This window comes from Moschus berezovskii, chromosome 12 (genome assembly GCF_049115385.1).
Source record: "Moschus berezovskii isolate FMDL1 chromosome 12, NW_MosBer_1.0, whole genome shotgun sequence".
Classification (NCBI taxonomy): Eukaryota; Metazoa; Chordata; class Mammalia; order Artiodactyla; family Moschidae; genus Moschus; species Moschus berezovskii.
This window is the reverse complement of record NC_142471.1, coordinates 44,066,128-44,082,434: the sequence shown is the minus strand read 5'-3', so window position 1 is coordinate 44,082,434 and position 16,307 is coordinate 44,066,128. Positions and strand designations below refer to the sequence as shown.

General features: G+C 45.0%; 1 protein-coding gene across 5 annotated transcripts in view; it reads right to left on the bottom strand.

The window, feature by feature from the left end:
* Window positions 1-16,307, bottom strand: part of WDFY4 (WDFY family member 4) — a 255,392-nt gene that overhangs the window by 128,524 nt on the left and 110,561 nt on the right. For 3 of the 5 annotated variants that reach the window (XM_088842090.1, XM_088842089.1, XM_088842091.1), the window contains exons 31-38: window positions 15,940-16,065; window positions 11,682-11,921; window positions 8,840-9,043; window positions 8,005-8,119; window positions 6,605-6,762; window positions 3,472-3,710; window positions 2,243-2,364; window positions 361-546 (exon numbers count right to left, since the gene is read on the bottom strand). In XM_088842090.1, coding sequence (XP_088698216.1) covers window positions 361-546; window positions 2,243-2,364; window positions 3,472-3,710; window positions 6,605-6,762; window positions 8,005-8,119; window positions 8,840-9,043; window positions 11,682-11,921; window positions 15,940-16,065 — 1,390 coding nt within the window. The remainder of the gene's footprint in view (window positions 1-360; window positions 547-2,242; window positions 2,365-3,471; window positions 3,711-6,604; window positions 6,763-8,004; window positions 8,120-8,839; window positions 9,044-11,681; window positions 11,922-15,939; window positions 16,066-16,307) is intronic. The other 2 variants (XM_088842092.1, XM_055425264.2) reach the window with 1 other exon arrangement.

Sequence of the window (16,307 nt, the reverse complement as noted above, 5' to 3'; positions counted from 1 at the left end):
AGGTCACTGCATGACTTGGCATAAGGTTTCAAACTGGATATGTGAATATCAGGGCAGGACCTAAAACCCTAAGTCCCAGAGTCCAAGCTAGAGCTCCAACATGTGGCCCTTTCCTCTAAGAGATTACTAGAGTCTGCCTGCTTGGTTGGCACCTCTGGCCTTCCTTTCATCTGAGATGCAAAGCAGCATTAGTTCTTTGAGCAAAGACTTATGAGGCTTCAGTGATGTAAATCCCACCCACCAAAGGGATGAGAGAGAAGGTGTGGTGTAAAAGGCTCTGGGCCCTGAGTGGAACTCGGGGGGAGCCTGGCTCTTTGAGACTCAGAAGTTCTGTTCCCTGAAGCCAAGTAGACAAGACACCTAGGTAATGCTGCCAGGTCTTGAGCATTGTCTCTTCCCAGAGTGGGGTGATCTCCTCAATCTTCACTTCACTCTCTCCAGGTTTCACAGAAAGATCAATTTTGAAGGTATCCTCCAGGTCCTGCCGCCTCTGTGCCACGAGCTGCTGCCAGAGAGTCCGTACAGTCTTCTGGATATTGAGCTGAACTAATGGAGAGAGTACATGGCACAATCAGAGCAGCTCAGTGCTTCCCCCAGAGAAAGCCAGGGGATGGCATATCATGTTCCTTTTATGTGCATCTTTCTTGAACATCACCTCAGCTTTGCAAGTTCCAGCCAGAAAGCCGTCAGTATGTAGAGCCATAGGACAAGGATAATAGCTACCAACATCCTTGTGACCTGGCCTCTCCCCCATCTCCACCACCAAGTCCTGCCTGCTTCACATGTCCAGAGCTGGGAAACATGATTGATGGGCTCAGTGAGCCTCTTTCTCCCATCTCCAATACTGTTAGATAACAAACAGAGAGATACCTTGTGTAAGCTCTAGGTAACAAAATAGCTCCCCCCAAACAGTTCCATCGAACCTTGATTTTCATGTTAGTCCCTCAGGGGGATGGACACTGAACCTAAGACTGTGTCCAGGGGCCCAGGAATCAAGCCAGTCCTCTCTGCTCATACTTCCAATTGCCATCCAGTGCCCAGGATTTGCAGGGAGATGGACAAATCTAGCAAGCCAGTTGTAACTGCTCTGTGCCTAACCTTCTACTCTAAACTGTTCCTGTCTTCTGATTTTGAGTCACTTGGCTCCCTCTTCAGTACCAGCCTTTATAGTTTGTTTTTCTTACCCCAGTGGAATGGACATTGTTCAGTCCACTCTACTAGTTAAATCCCAAAATGCAAGTATTCATGTTGTAATTAAGACTGCAGCAGAGTAAACTCTAAACACACAAGATTTTTGAGCACTGGCTTTGGGCACAAGTCTGACCAGAAAATAAGGGCCTTTGTCCCTTCTACCTGGCATCACAAGATATCACAAGGTAAGTGTCACCGTCAGCCAACTAAAGTGGCAGAAGAAGGTCTGCTGAGACATTCTGAATCAAGAGGGAGAAATTTCTCAGATACATGGATCTGGCTGCCCATTCTTCCCACCACAAACTGCCAATCCCTGTAACTTGATTTGATGCTATCAAATCCAAGAATAAAATCCAGTAAGCCAAATATCTTATAAGGTAATGAATTGCTTTACTTCATTTCCATTTTCTAGAGAAGAAAGCTGAGTTATGGCTTGAACTGAGTGAGATAGCACGCCCGTTTCCACATCAAGTGGTCCAAAGAAGAGTCAAGAGATCAGCTAAGACGTTAAATCAACTTACAGTGAAGTTCTCAGGCTTCAGTTAGTGTACCAAGTTCTTAGTCTCACCAAGTCCCACAGAACTTTCCCTTTATCCATCCATACATACGTCCATCCATTCTATTTCTTGTATACAAAGATCATTTCAATTTTATTGTCTACCACGTTACCTTGCTATATTATTACATTGTTCTAGGACCTCTTCTGGCTTTAAAGAATCTTCTTCATAGTATTTGCTCCTTTGTCTTAGGGGGAAAAAATGAAAAATGCAACCCTAGCAATTACCACTATCCATCTACTCCTCCCTGGTGGCTCAGAGGTTAAAGCATCTGCCTCCAATGCAGGAGACCCGGGTTCGATCCCTGGGTCGGGAAGATCCCCTGGAGAAGGAAATGGTAACCCACTCCAGTATTCTTGCCTGGAGAATCCCATGGACGGAGAAGCCTGATAGGCTACAGTCCACGGGGTCGCAAAGAGTCGGACACGACTGAGCGACGGAACGAACGAACGAACGATCTACTCCTCCACAAACAAACAACAAATAAAATGTACCGTCGCTCAAGCTTGGGAATTCATCCCCTCTTTTTTCTCTCACTTCTTCATTTGGAGAAAGAAAGACTTGATGATAAGGAGTCATTCTAGGCTTGGGTTCCAATCCAAATCCTTCTGGATAACTAGTAGAGAAGAGATTGTTCAACATGAACTCCAGTTTCTTTGGGATCATTTCATTGTTCTTTGTTACAAATAATTATCCTGCAAACTCAGTACACATCAACATGAAAAAAGAAAAAAAAAAACTTGTCTAATCAAGTTATAGCAAGCATCTATGACAATTTCCATGACAGATATTTTACAGAAGCATTCTAGAAAATTTAAAAAAAAAGCTGTCTTTTTATTTCTGTCTTATTAAATCCCATCTATGCTCCCAACATGGAGAAGGCAATGGCAACCCACTCCAGTACTCTTGCCTGGAAAACCCCATGGACAGAGGAGCCTGGTGGGCTGCAGTCCATGGGGTTGCTAAGAGTCGGACACGACTGAGCGATTTTACTTTCACTTTTCATTTTCATGCATTGGAGAAGGAAATGGCAACCCATTCCAGTGTTCTTGCCTGGAGAATCCCAGGGACAGGGAACCTGTTGGGCTGCCATCTATGGGGTTGCACAGAGTCGGACACGACTGAAGTGACTTAGCAGCAGCAGCAGCAGCATGCTCCCAACAGGCCCCCTCCACCCTCTCTTGGTTTCCCCATCACGAGAACTGGTCATTTCTTTTTGAAGACTCCTGAAACATTGAAATCTGCCTTTACTTGGCACTAGTCTCGTTCCTTGTGGAATGGGGCCAGGGCCAGCTTCATGGGCCTGTGACTCATGCAATTGTGTGCAGTCCTCACTCAGAAGGGTCCCATGCTTGGGCTCTGCTGTCGCAATCTTGAAATTCTCAGTAATTTTTGAACAAGAACTTTGTATTTATATTCTGCTGGAATCCCACACGTCATATAGCTGGTTCTAAATAAGGTGCAGGTCTTAGGTTCCCTATGGGCCACATGCTCCAGAATTCCTGGGGGTATTCATGTCCAAGTACCCTCTTCTCTAGGCCCATCACCCAACCAAGCAGAATAGATAGCACATGCTTGCGGACTGAACCAAAAATGAGAAACAAGGATATGAAAAAATACCAGTGTATGAGAATGCCCATTATTGAAATTTCTAGGATAAAGTCCCTTTGGATTTTGGAGGTCTCCTTGCCATACAGAGGAATTTAAGGAGAGAAGCTCTAACCTTCTTGCACTGAGCAGCAGAAGACAATGCAGGAGACACATGAGGAAGCTGGTGTTGGAATTATAGGTGGCAAATATAATGTCCCAGTGCTCCTGAAGAAAGCCCAGGATGCTGAGAAGGCTGAGGCATTCAGAGAGGGACTGGTGGGGCTTGGAGAGGCTATAAAGGATGACTTTATTTAAACTGCTGTACAGAGCACTGATGACAGTGTCCTTCTGAGAAGAGGCATTCTCGATGACCTGTGTCATAAAATAAACACACACACACACATACTTGGGAACACTTTGAAGTTTAGATACCAACCCAGTTAATCATGAAAATGATACAATCTCAGATTCTTTTCTGTATTTCAAAACGTTACATTTCTAAAATCAAAAAAGGACTACTTCCTCTACCTTGGAGCTTCTATTTAAATGGGTGACCAATAAAGGGAATGCAAACATTTAAGTTTACCAAAAATAGGTATAAAAATTAAAAGTTTACCACAGTCAAATTATGTGAAGCAGACATGGGGAACCAGAGATTTCCATATTACCAATATAACAAAGTTGACACTATATACAAGAACGAGCTACTAGTTTTAAAAACATGTTATCAACTATTAATACTTGTTGTCAGGCATAGATTGTTATGCTCTTCCAGTTACCATGCTAAGTATTTTTGTACTTATTTGCATATGTCTACATACATGGCCTCATTTAAACATCATAACAACACCATGAAGTAGACACTATTATCATCCTTTAGGGATAAAAAGGCTGAGAGTTTGAGAGATGGGAGAGATAGGTGGTCAGCAAGAGTAAAACCTACACCAGACACTTGAGTCATCCTCTTAACCACTGTATTTTCTAAAGGAGATGTGCACTCAAATATCCATGGACTTCAGTATGTGAGAGATTTTAGAGGGTTAAGGCAGAAGGTCCTGATTTGTGGTCTGCGCATTGAAGCCATCCATCTGTTTGACTTCGCTGAAAAGAATCCATAGAACAAATGCTATGTGCAAACTTTTCCAGTAGATTAGGAAGGTCATTTGTTACTTTTAGATTTCTCTCTTCAAATTTTATAGGTAATGCAAGTTTTAAACTAATTAAGTGCTATTTTAAAATGCTGCATTTGGAGCTTATGTTTTTATCATCATCCTCTCCTCCTTTGAAAGACGGGTCACATCTTTCAAACTGAAGTTAAGAGTTATGAGAGTCATAGGTGGTGAGCAGGAGAGAAGAGTGGTGGATGTAGGTAGTGAGAGTCCTGGGGCCTGGCACCCTGCTGAACACACATCAACCCCAGAAGACACCAACTCTTTGGTATTAGCTCTGAGTATTTGCTTTGACCACTAGGGAGCTGCTATGGATTGATTGTTAGTATCACCCCCAAATTCATATGTTGAAACCCTAGTATTGTAATGTGATGTATTCAGAGATGGGATGTGATGTATTTAGAGATGGCATCTCTTGGAGGTAACTAGATCATGAGGATGGAGCCCTCAGGATGGGATTAATGCCCTTATAGGAAGAGACAGGTGAGCTTGCATGCTCTCTCTCTCTATTATGTTGAAGGTACAGTGAGAAGATGACCATCTCTAAAACCAAAAAAAGCGCCCTGGCAGATCAGTTGGCACTTTGATCTTGGACTTCCCAACCTCTAGAACTCTGAGAAATAAATGCTTGCTCCTAAGTTCCCCAGTCTATGGCATTCCGTAATAGGAACCAAAACTCACTAAGATAGGAGCTTGGTGGCTACTCTCATTCTCAACACAGCCTCCCAAGAATCTGATTTTAGTCCCCTTGGAGATGACAAGGGATATTTCTCCCTTCTTGGGGTTATTTTTGAAGAAGCCTCTGAATACCTTCTTTTCAGGTTGCTTAGAACTGTGCATCAGCCAAACTGAATACCACTCTAGGAACTATGCCAAGGCCCTGTCCTGGAGTATGCAGGTGCCTTCACAGACAGAAGGTGCTGGGGGCACTGGTGTCACTGTCTCTACAAGGCATGAAGAGGAAGGACAGGGGCTTTCCTGGATCCTGCTGCAGAGAACACACCAGGAGCGGTGGGCACAAGCTTCTGGAGGCAGATTTCAGCTTGGAAGAGAAAGTGTTTTCCAAGCATCACAGGTGTCCTGCTGCCTTGGACTCCCTTATACCACAGAGAGCTCCTCACAAAAATGGAACGGTCACTTGTCAGGAAAGGTTTCCAGAATGAAATGGGAAGCAGCAAGGACCAAGCCAGAGTTCAACTCTGGCATTCTGAGATTTTATGAATCTGTGTGTGTGCTTGTGTACACACACACAGTAAAGAATGTGTATACATGTGCGCACACACAGATTTACATATAAGCACATATCTGCAGGCATGCATTGACATGTGTGGATTCGTGTGTAGATCGAGAGAGAGAGAGAGAACACATGCAAGAAAAATAGGACCAGATAAAAACAGACTCTGGCTTCAATTTCAGGAAGGCCCAAATATGACAAACGGAAGTGGATTTTATAGAAGAAAATGAAATAGAACTTTTGGCCGTAAAGACCTTTTTGACCGTTTGTTGATGCGGAATAACAATAATTAGGCTGAAATCCAATACTTTGGCCACCTGATGTGAAGAGCTAACTAATTGGAAAAGCCCCTGATGCTGGGAAAGACTGAAGGCTAAAGGAGAAATGGTAGGCAGGATGAGATGGTTAGATAGCATCATCGTCTCAATGCACGTGAATTGGATGCTGGAGGACAGAGGAGCCTGGTACGCTACAGTCCATGGGGCTGCAAAGAGTCAGACATGACTGACCAACTGAACAACAGCAACAGCAAAGGTTAAACTAACATTCACAATAAAAACCCAGAGAGGGTGTGCAGCGTCCAGGAGAGGACAGAGCTGAGGTGTCTGTGGTGCTGCAGGCTGTGGTCCCATCACGGAGATGTAGCTCAGGTGGCCCAAGGGGAGAACACTGCAGGGTGCCCAAAGGCCACTAAGTGTTACCTGGGGGGCCAAGGTCCTGCTCCTTCCTCCCACCCATCTCAGATTCTCTTTCCAGGAAGGACAGCAGGTCAGTGTGGACCAAGTGGACAGCGATCAGCAGTGTGTCATCCAGACACCTCCTTGGCAGGCACCTTACCACCACGGCCAGTGTGAGGTTCTTACCACCATGATGTGCTCCGTGATGAACAGAAGGATGTGTCTGGGGTCTGCTGAGAACATTCCGCTGTACAGCTTCTCCACCAGCTTCTGGATGAAGTGGGAGATGTTGGCAAGTGGAGGAGCAGCAGCAGCTTCTGCATTCGGCTGAGGCTCTCTACTGCCTGGAGGGTGGGAGAGGGTGACAGACCAAGGCTGAGAAATCAGCAGTCTGAACTGCCTTCTTTGCACAACAGTCTCCAAGCTCCTCTTGGGAACCAGCCACACCTTACTCACCTCTGTACATCTCATTGTAATCTGTATAACCATTGCTTCAAAAATGGAATCTTATACACTATAGGTACCCAACGAATACATGTTTATTCAAAGTGATATTGAACAATCAGTGATATGAACCAAGTGGGAGGAGGCAAGTGAGGAGCAGCACGTCTTCCAGTGACCATTTAGAGGAAGAGTGGATGAGAATTTAAGGCACAGGTAATGGGAAGGTTGTCATGGTGACCCGAGTCCCTGCTGTTATGTGGGGAAGAGGATGAAGCTGTAAGATCAGATCGCCCATCTGTACTGACCAACACAGCACACATTGTGCTCAGATATGGATGCAAGCATCTCAGTTAATTCTCATTAACAACCCTCTAAGTTACCCACGACCATCCTCCTCACTCACATGGTCCGGCCTCTGGCTGGAGTAACGCCACCGTCCAGTCATAGAGCCACACTCAGAACTGGGCTACCAAGCTGACACTTTCATCACTCCACTACCCTACCATACTCAGATAGCTCAGAAAACCAAAAGCCAGGGTCTCCTCACTGTGGGGCAAGAGGAATCCAGGATACCAGTCATGTCACTAAGGATTCCATGGCTCAGGAACCACAGAAAGGACTTTCGTACAATCTTGTTGGGAAGTTATAGCTGCCCCAGACCCAAATATTCTGAATGAAGTTTCAATTTGAACTTCTTTGGGACAATGGCAGCATCTTCATCCAGGTCCATTCATTTAAGAATTGTTTACTGTGCCCAAACATAGGGGATCAGAAGAATGTTCAATTCAGGTGGACATTTTGACTCCCCTCGTAAGAAGAAAATTTTATACAGAAGGTAGAGGATAACTGATGATGTTAGCTCAGAGGACAGGATTTTCTGTCTCTGATTGAATCAGGAATGGCAGGGGGGACATGAAAAGTAGTAAGAAGGCCATTCCAGGGGTCTCCAGGCAGAGTCACTGAGCTCTTACTGCAGACAGGTGGAGGGCAGTTTCCTACAGTTCCTAAAGCATCAACAGTCCTGCAGCCTAGTCTCCCTCTAGGGTTCTGGGGTCAGCAGTTGGCAGGAGGTGGCTTCTTACTCAGCTGTCAGCAACTTTGTGTCATAAACCAGGAGGAATAAGTCATCCACCCGCACTCACCTCTCAGCATCGATCCATGACCTCCACTCATCACGTGAAATATTTCCATGGTGGAAAGCAAGATCTCAGACTGAAAGGCCCGCTTCTGCTGACTGGTGGCATTGTCTGGAGAAGCCTGGAAGCAAACCCTGAACTAGACACCAGCCGCATGGCCGTCATTTCCACTCAGAGCCCATCACGTCCACTCAGTCCCTCTCCTGGTCCATATGCCAACACTGCAGCTGCTGGGAATGTGGACAGCCAATGGCTCACAAGTGCCCCTTCTTTGGTGCATTGCCCTCTGCTGATCAAGTTGCTTCACCTGGGAGGCAATGCCCACTTCCCAGAACAAGTGGTGGTGGTGGGGGCAACAGTTAATGACCACCTTGCATGTAGCTCAAGGTGGGGCCAACTCTGGGATGCAGATACAGCACACCTCAGCTCCCCTTGGAACCAAGCTACTGCTGAAGCCAGGTCCTGTCTATCTCCCTCATGCTCCTCTACATCCCTTCTCTGCTTTCCTGAGAGCACTGCCCCCAATATATCACTTCCAGAAAATCTCCGCCTCAGACCCTTTCTAGAGACCTGGCTAAGCCTGCCATCATTCATCTCTTCACCTGCTGCTTGGTGAGCTCCCTCTGCTGGGGACTGTGGTTCCCCGAAGACTCCCTCCCACCAATCACTGCAGTCCCAGGAGATGCTCCTGACCACCAACCAGCTGGTATGGACACACTTGGGTGAGCTCTCTCAAGAGACTGGCCCTCGGGGCTCTTTGGGCATACCCCACCTCTTGGTGTCCACACCCTCCCCAGTCTGTCCCACAACACAGGCCAGAATGATGCCCTTTCTAACCCACCTCCAGGAGCACCTCCAGGGGCATCCACTGCTTGGGGTTTGGAGCCCCAAGCAAGAACTCCCTCAAGAGTAGCTGCATGAATTCCTTCAGCTGCTTCTGGGTGGGATGTGACTCGGCAGGAGCCTGTAGACCCTCCGCAGAATTGTCACCTTCAGCCTCGGCCTCAGGACTGCTGGCGTTCTGGGCAGACCCAGTCACAGCCCCCTCAAAGACAAGAGAACACCAGTATGAGTTGCCTGCCCTGCCCCAAAGCACTCTCACATCTGACATGCGCACAGTAGAATTCTCATCAAACCATTAACGCGTAAGGAAACTGAGGTTCCGAGGAGGTAGGCGGGCTCAGAGGTAGCTTGCTGTGACTTCTGAACCTGTGGTGGGCAGAAGCTGGGCACAGAGCTAGAGAGGCCAGCAGCACTCAGCGAGGAAGCCCAGGGTGTGTCCTGGGTGAGGCATTTCCCTCCTCGGTGCCATAGCTCCCCATCAGTCAAGTGGTAATGATGGAAAGGAACACACAAAGACGTGTGAGGATGAGATGAGAAATCTTGCATGCAGCATGCCTGGCCCTGGTATATGGTCAAGATAGCTGGTTCCCACCTTTCTGTGGGGTCCTCACCTTTACTGCCTGCCGGGCTCTGATGTTGTTGACCCTCAGGTGGAAAGAGAAGTGGGACTAATCCTGACATCCAAGACCCTGAAGTACCTTGGTCTTCACTTTCTCAGCTTTACATTACAAAAGTATTGGGAGGTAAATGTGATGGGAGTCATTAGCCCAGATATGTCTGGGAAGACATGGAGATGCTGGGAGGCCAGATGACACACCCAAGGACATGAGGCCAGGGACTCCTGACTCCTGGCCCATGAACTTTTCATGCAAGTTCATCTGCTGGCACCTCCCTTGGCTCATTCATAAAATTAATGCAGCCATTCTTAATTAAGCTGTAAAATGAATTTAATGGCACCTAGGGAGGTGGTAACTGTATTAATTAGCTCCATGCGGCCTTGGTTGGAAAGATGCCATATAAAATTGTAGTAAATAGAAATCCTTTTGGCCACTTGCCTTCTGCATGAAAACAGGTCTGTCATATGTTCTGTGCAACAAAGGACTTTTGGAGCTGACTTGGAGCTGAAAGGAGGCAAGGAGGTGCTGCGATAAGAGTTCTGGAACCAGGGCCTGTCTCATCCGCGGTAGACTGGGAGGTGACCTTGGGCCAGGCTCTCCCTCAGGTGGGAACTATTGAGTGTGGGGAGGAAGAGCCCTGGGTCAGGGTGTGCTCTGCGGCTACTGGCAGGGAGCTGGCTGGAATCCCAACTCAGCAGATGGCGAGCCTGGCCTGTGGGCATAGGGGCTGAGGTGGGGATCTGGACTCAGAATGTCAACCCACCAACTTAAGGCCCTGTCCCCCTCCAGGTGAGGGGAATGGTGAGGAGCAGTCTGTAGAACCATGCTTCCTCCCTGCCTGGCCGGGTGCGCCTAGCTTCTGGGCAGAGGTCCCATCCCCCACCCCCTCCAGTGCTGCGTTTGATTTTTTTTGCATCTTTTTTTTTAACTTACTTTTCTAGTATGTTGCTTTAGTTGATATTAACCCATCAAAACATTTTATCTTTTTGCAAATCTTCTGGTCTTTATAGTTAGTCTTTTTATTAAAACTAAACACTTAAATATTATGAGGTCATTTATTGTTATTTTAAACTGGCTGATGAAAACAAATGGGTTTCAGGGTGAGAGACTGAGGTGTAAATCTTGGCTTAGTCACCTATGAATCACAGAAGCTGCTGCATGCTTCATCTCCTCGACCCTTTTGTGAGATGGGTCTCATGGCCGCACTAACCCGAGAGGGAGCTGGTCTGTGGAGCTTCACCTCCCTGAATCTCACCTCCACCTTTAACACCTCCTGCATCACGGCCTGTTAGGGAATGTGAAGCACCAGACTCAGGAGATGGAGGCTGGCACCATGAATACACTTCTAGAAAAGCTTAGCTAAAAGAGCATATTCAGCCACTTGGCTGTTTAGCAAACAATTATGGAACAAACATTACTTGCCCTCACTGTGCTTGGTATGACTTCTGGATCCTCTACTTACCAATATGCCTAACGTATTCCTTTGGTTACAGTTACTGATTTGCAGACAAGAATCGATAATTCACACTCCTTGGTTGGGTCTCAGCTCCTAATCCACCAAGGCAGGTAACAAGCAGATTTCTGCCCTTCCTTCTCCAGCACCTCCCTTCACGCTGGTCCTCATTTGCTTCTCTCAGCTCCCAGATGCTCTGCACTCATGAGTCCCCTTGACCGGCTGGGACTGGCTCTTGCTCTCAAACTCACTCATATCTCTTCCCATAGTGGCCTCTCTACCCCCACACTGACACCTTGTCCTCAAGACCCAGTTGGTCCCTCTGCCCTCCCAGCTGGGCCTCGGCAAGCCCTCTGATTGAAAGGCACCATGGCCTGCAAATAGAACAAGGGTCCTGCAAAGAAGATGGGACCCTATGGCAGTTTCATCCCTCCCTAGATGGGGCACCAGCTGTGGGCTTCCTAGAATGGAATCTGTGGTTTCCTCATGCTCCATGTGTGGGTATTCTGTGTAGATCTTAATCTACCATCAAATTTCTCATAACTGAGATTCCTGACAACTCAAAAACTTACTGAATCTCAGAGCTCAAAATGACCTGAAGCTGTCCCTCATAAAGAGAAGGAAAACTACCGGAGTTGTTTACTTAAGGTTTTGGCTAGGTTGATTTAAAATGTATTTTCATCTGGGGAGGGGTGTGAAGGCATTTTGTCCTTGAAGGGTGATGATGCTCACCCCTGCTCTCACCGGGGCAGGGCATAGGCATGTCTTACCTTCTGGGTTCCCAGGGGGAAGGTGACTGCAGCCAAGGTCTGGAGGAACTCCGGGGCCCGCCAGGCTGGATCCTGGGGGTAGGTACTGTGCACAAGGCCAAGGAACTGCAGCACGCTGGCCGGGAATGTCCGTTCCCAGGCGCTGTCTCCAGAACCTGTCGAGGGCTGAGGGTACGCTTCATGAGAGGCAGTGCGTGGGGGCATGACTTGGGGCTGCACAGGAGCCAGAGGACTTGAGATCTAGAGAGAAAACCTCCTTTCTGAGCCTCTCAACAAGACACCTTATTGCAAGACTCCTAGTAACAGTATGACCCATTTCTTAAGATTGTCGTGAGAATTAAATGAGACATTTCAGTGCTTCAAGCTTATTTTCACAGTGACTAGTACAGGGCAAATATAGAAGAAGCTGGGAGATAAGGTCAGATATAGAGGATCTGAACTTTTGGAAGAATTTGATCAGGCATCCCCTGAAGGTGCTTAGGCAAGGCACCAGGCTGGATCCTGGGGGTAGGTACCCCAGAATGAAATATTAATGCTGGACACACATGTTGCCACCGTTCTCTTGTTCTGTGATCCTGCCTGAGTGAGTTAACCTCCACAGCATCTATATTTGCACAAGGAAGAAAATGCTGTCTGCTCCCAAGGATAGTTGCACACAGCAGAATGGCTAACATCTGCAGCCTCTGAGCCACCAGGGAAGCCCAGAATAAGAGCTAGTCAGTATAAATTGACTCTTTATTTTGGAGACTATTTGGCAATATCTACTAAAAACAAATCATGTGTACAGCTTAACCACAATTTCATGCCAGGTATGTTTCTAACAGAAAGAAGTGTATGTCCACCAAAAGATATGTACATAGCAGCTTTATTCATAATATTCCAAATGGAAACAACCCAGAAGGAATAAATGCTGATCCATCATCACAATAAAATACTACTGAACAGTAAAAAAAAATAATAATAAAGAACTTCGAACATATACAACACAAGCGAATTCCACTCATGTTGAGTGAACTCATTCGTGTCCAACTCTTTGTGACCCCATGGACTATACAGTTCATGGAATTCTCCAGGCCAGAATACTGGAGTGGGTAGTCATTCCTTTCTCCAGGGGATCTTCCCAACCCAGGGATCAACTCCAGATCTCCTGCACTGCAGGCAGATTCTTTACCAGCTGAGCCACAAGGGAAGCCCTGAGTGAAAGAAGCGAGATGCAAAAGGGTGCATACTGTAGGATTCCACTGATACCAAGCTCAAGGAAAGGCAAACAAATCTAAGGTTACCACTGTGCAAGGAAATAACAGCAAGCAAAGTAAAATTATAGTAAAATAAATAAACTGAGAAAGACATTCACTACAATTTTATTTCTGATCTTCTCTTATCCTTTCAGATTTTGCCTTTTAGATTTTGATGCTTGTCTACCATATTTGGTAAATGATGCTTTCATGGCAGATATTTTCGCTGAACCAAAGTCTGCCTCTGACTTTGCTTTTGTTAGATCCCAGAAGACTGTTTAAGGGTCATATCTGTTATACAACAGTTAATCATTTTATGTTTGCTATTATAAAGTAAATGTTTGGTCTTACTTTTTACTTTTGTCAGCATACTAGGTATTTTCTTCATTTTAAATGCTTTCATGTTATTTTTTTGGTTTGCTTTTTCTAAATAGAAATTTTCTAAATTGATGATTTAAAAAGAAATAAACTTTCTATGCTGCAAAACAATTTTTTCAGCTATCCTCAAATTAACTGCACATTAGGTCTACAACAGAGCCATGAATAAATTTCCCACAGAGAAAGTGTGAAGATTGCTTGCTCTGACTAGGACAAAAATAAGCTGGAAATAAATAACAGCAATTAAAAAAAAGTTTAACTACATGGACATTGAAAAAGATGAATCAAAAAGGTCTCCTTTTTTAATAAAAAATTTATTTAAATCTGCAACCGCAGAAACTTTAGAAAACAACAAAAAAATGAAGATGTCAAATATCAAAATTTTAGAACTAGCCAGAAAAAAATGAAGGGGAATGACATATATATCCAAAGTTGTTCTTTATAAATCTACAAATCTTCAGCTCCTTAAGTAATAGGATGGGTGAGGTAAAGAAAGAGCATGAACTTAGAAATTAGGAATAAGAAGAGGAAAATAATCACAAAGAAAATCAAATGAATTAAAGGAGATCATTTATGCAAATTGAATACTTGGGAAGATTTTTTTAAAATATCAATTACCTAAACTGGGTCAAGGAGACATTTAAAAGCCTAAGCAAGGTGATAATAGAAAAAAATTCAGGCCGAGGCTGTTTCATAGGAATGATTTAAATAATGTAAGAGTCACAGATTTAGCATCTTCTTGAATAAAAGAATCTTTTTTTAAATAAAACTAGCATAATACTGATATCAAAACCTGACAACATGTGAAAAAAAGAAAACTAAAACCTAATATCATTTATGAACATGACTGCAAAATCATAAATAAAATATTTACAAGCAGAATAAGGAAGTAGGCTAAAAGAATAAGAGCAGAGTGACAAAGTGAGGTCTTTGCAAGAATGCAAGGAAATCTATTGATGCAATTCATCAGAGGTAACTGGTTATAAGAAAAAAAAACATGTAATCATCTAAATACATGCTAAAAGAGTATTTTTTTTTTTTTATGTAGTTAATTTATTTTTTATTGGAGGCAAATTATTTTACAATATTATATTGGTTGGTTTTGCCATACATTGATATGAATTTGCCCCGGGTTTACATAAGAGTATTTATTTTTGTATTTATTTTTAACTGGAGGATAATTGTTTTACAATGTTATGGTGTTGGTTTCTACCATACAGCAACATGAATCAGCCACAAGTGTATACACACACACACACACACACACACACACATATATATGTCCCCTCCCTCTTGAGGCGGTGAGGACTGGGCCAGGCGCATCTGTACAGGACTGTGGGATGTATGTCAAGAGGAATATATATATATAATGTCTATTGTGACCTTCCTGAGAGAGAGAACACATCAAGTGCACCTTGACCCAGTATCCCACATCCTGGAATTTATACCAAGGAGGTCATCAAACTAGAAAGAAAAGATATCTGCTCAAGAAAGCTCATTACAAGCTTTTTATAACAATGAATGTTCCGAGAAACAATACAAATTTCCATCTACAAATATAGATGACTCCCAACAACATGTTGGGAAAAAAAGGCAATAGGAAATATGTGGCTTCTCTGGTGGCTCAGACAGTAAAGAATCTGCCTGCAATGTGGGAGACCTGGGTTCAAGCCCTGGATCGGGATGATCCCCTGGAGAAGGGAATGGCAACCCACTCCACTGTTCTGGCCTAGAGAATTCCATGGATGGAGGAGCCTGGCAGGTTACAGTCCATGGGGTCGCAAAGAGTCAGATATGACTGAGTGACCAACATTTTCAGGAATTTATGTGGTCTGATTCCCTAAGGACATGGTATATTCTTAGGTGTCTGAAAGATATTCTACTAATGTTCACATTGGTTATCTCTGGTTGGGTGTTCTTCAGGTGAATTTTACTTTCTACTTTTTTTTTTTCTTATTTTAAAGGTAATCATGCATCATTTTACAGAAGCAATTAGGTTTCCACACATATCAAACCACCAGTTGCCTTTAGAGTCTATAGAATGAAGACAGAATTTTTCATGGGTGTTCTTGTTACCTGGTCCACAATTAATCCTGCTCACAAGTCACATGGCCTTTGCCTTCAGTTCTAAAATAACCTCTCCATCCACCTTCAAGGTGGACCTGGAAGGCCTGAACCAAAGGCTGTCCATGTCATGTCTGCAGCTGGCAGGTCTCTAAGACAGGTCTCTACCTGACGGGTCACTCATGAGAGGCCCACCTGTCCTGGTAGAGGTGAGCTACTTGAGGGAAGAGGCCCTGAAGGGAAGGGACCACAGGGCCCCTGAAGCTCTCAAATCAAAGCAGTTGCCCAGAAATGTTCCCTTTGACTGGAGGCCTTAAATCTCCCAGTGAAAAAAGTCAAATGTTTAAACAAATGGAAAACAGATGTCTTCTGGTAAGAACACATAAACTCCATTGGGGACATTAAGGCTGGGTTTCTCATTGAGCACCCAAGTTATCACCTTGCCTCTTCTATCAAAAGTTCTGAATAATGCCTGCAAATTATCAGCACTACCAGAAAGTTGCTGGGAAAAGTCAAGGTTGACTTTTCTGAGCCTGTCTTCCCATCAGAATCCCTCTCAGCATGTGGGGAATGGGTCTCACCTGGCTCATGGTGGCTTTCAGCATCTCTAGGAGCAGCAGGGCACCTTCAGTGCACAGCCCTGCCCGGAGGACTTCTTCCTTGTGGTGTTTATGCAAGAGCCACTGAAGCATGGCATCCAGGCTGTTCTGAAAGAGGAGGTAAGGGCTGTAAGAGACCTGTGGCTATACACCAAAGGGACTGGCGTTCCATCTAGTATGCCATGTTTCTCTGGGGGCCCCAGTGAGAAAGACAAAACATCAGAGTAACAGCCCAGGTGGCTGGTCCATTAGAGGAATTTCAGCCCACCGATGGAGCATAAGGGAAACACACATGTCTAAGATAGGCTGAAGACCCACCAGCAACTGGCATCGGGTCTGACGTCAGAAAT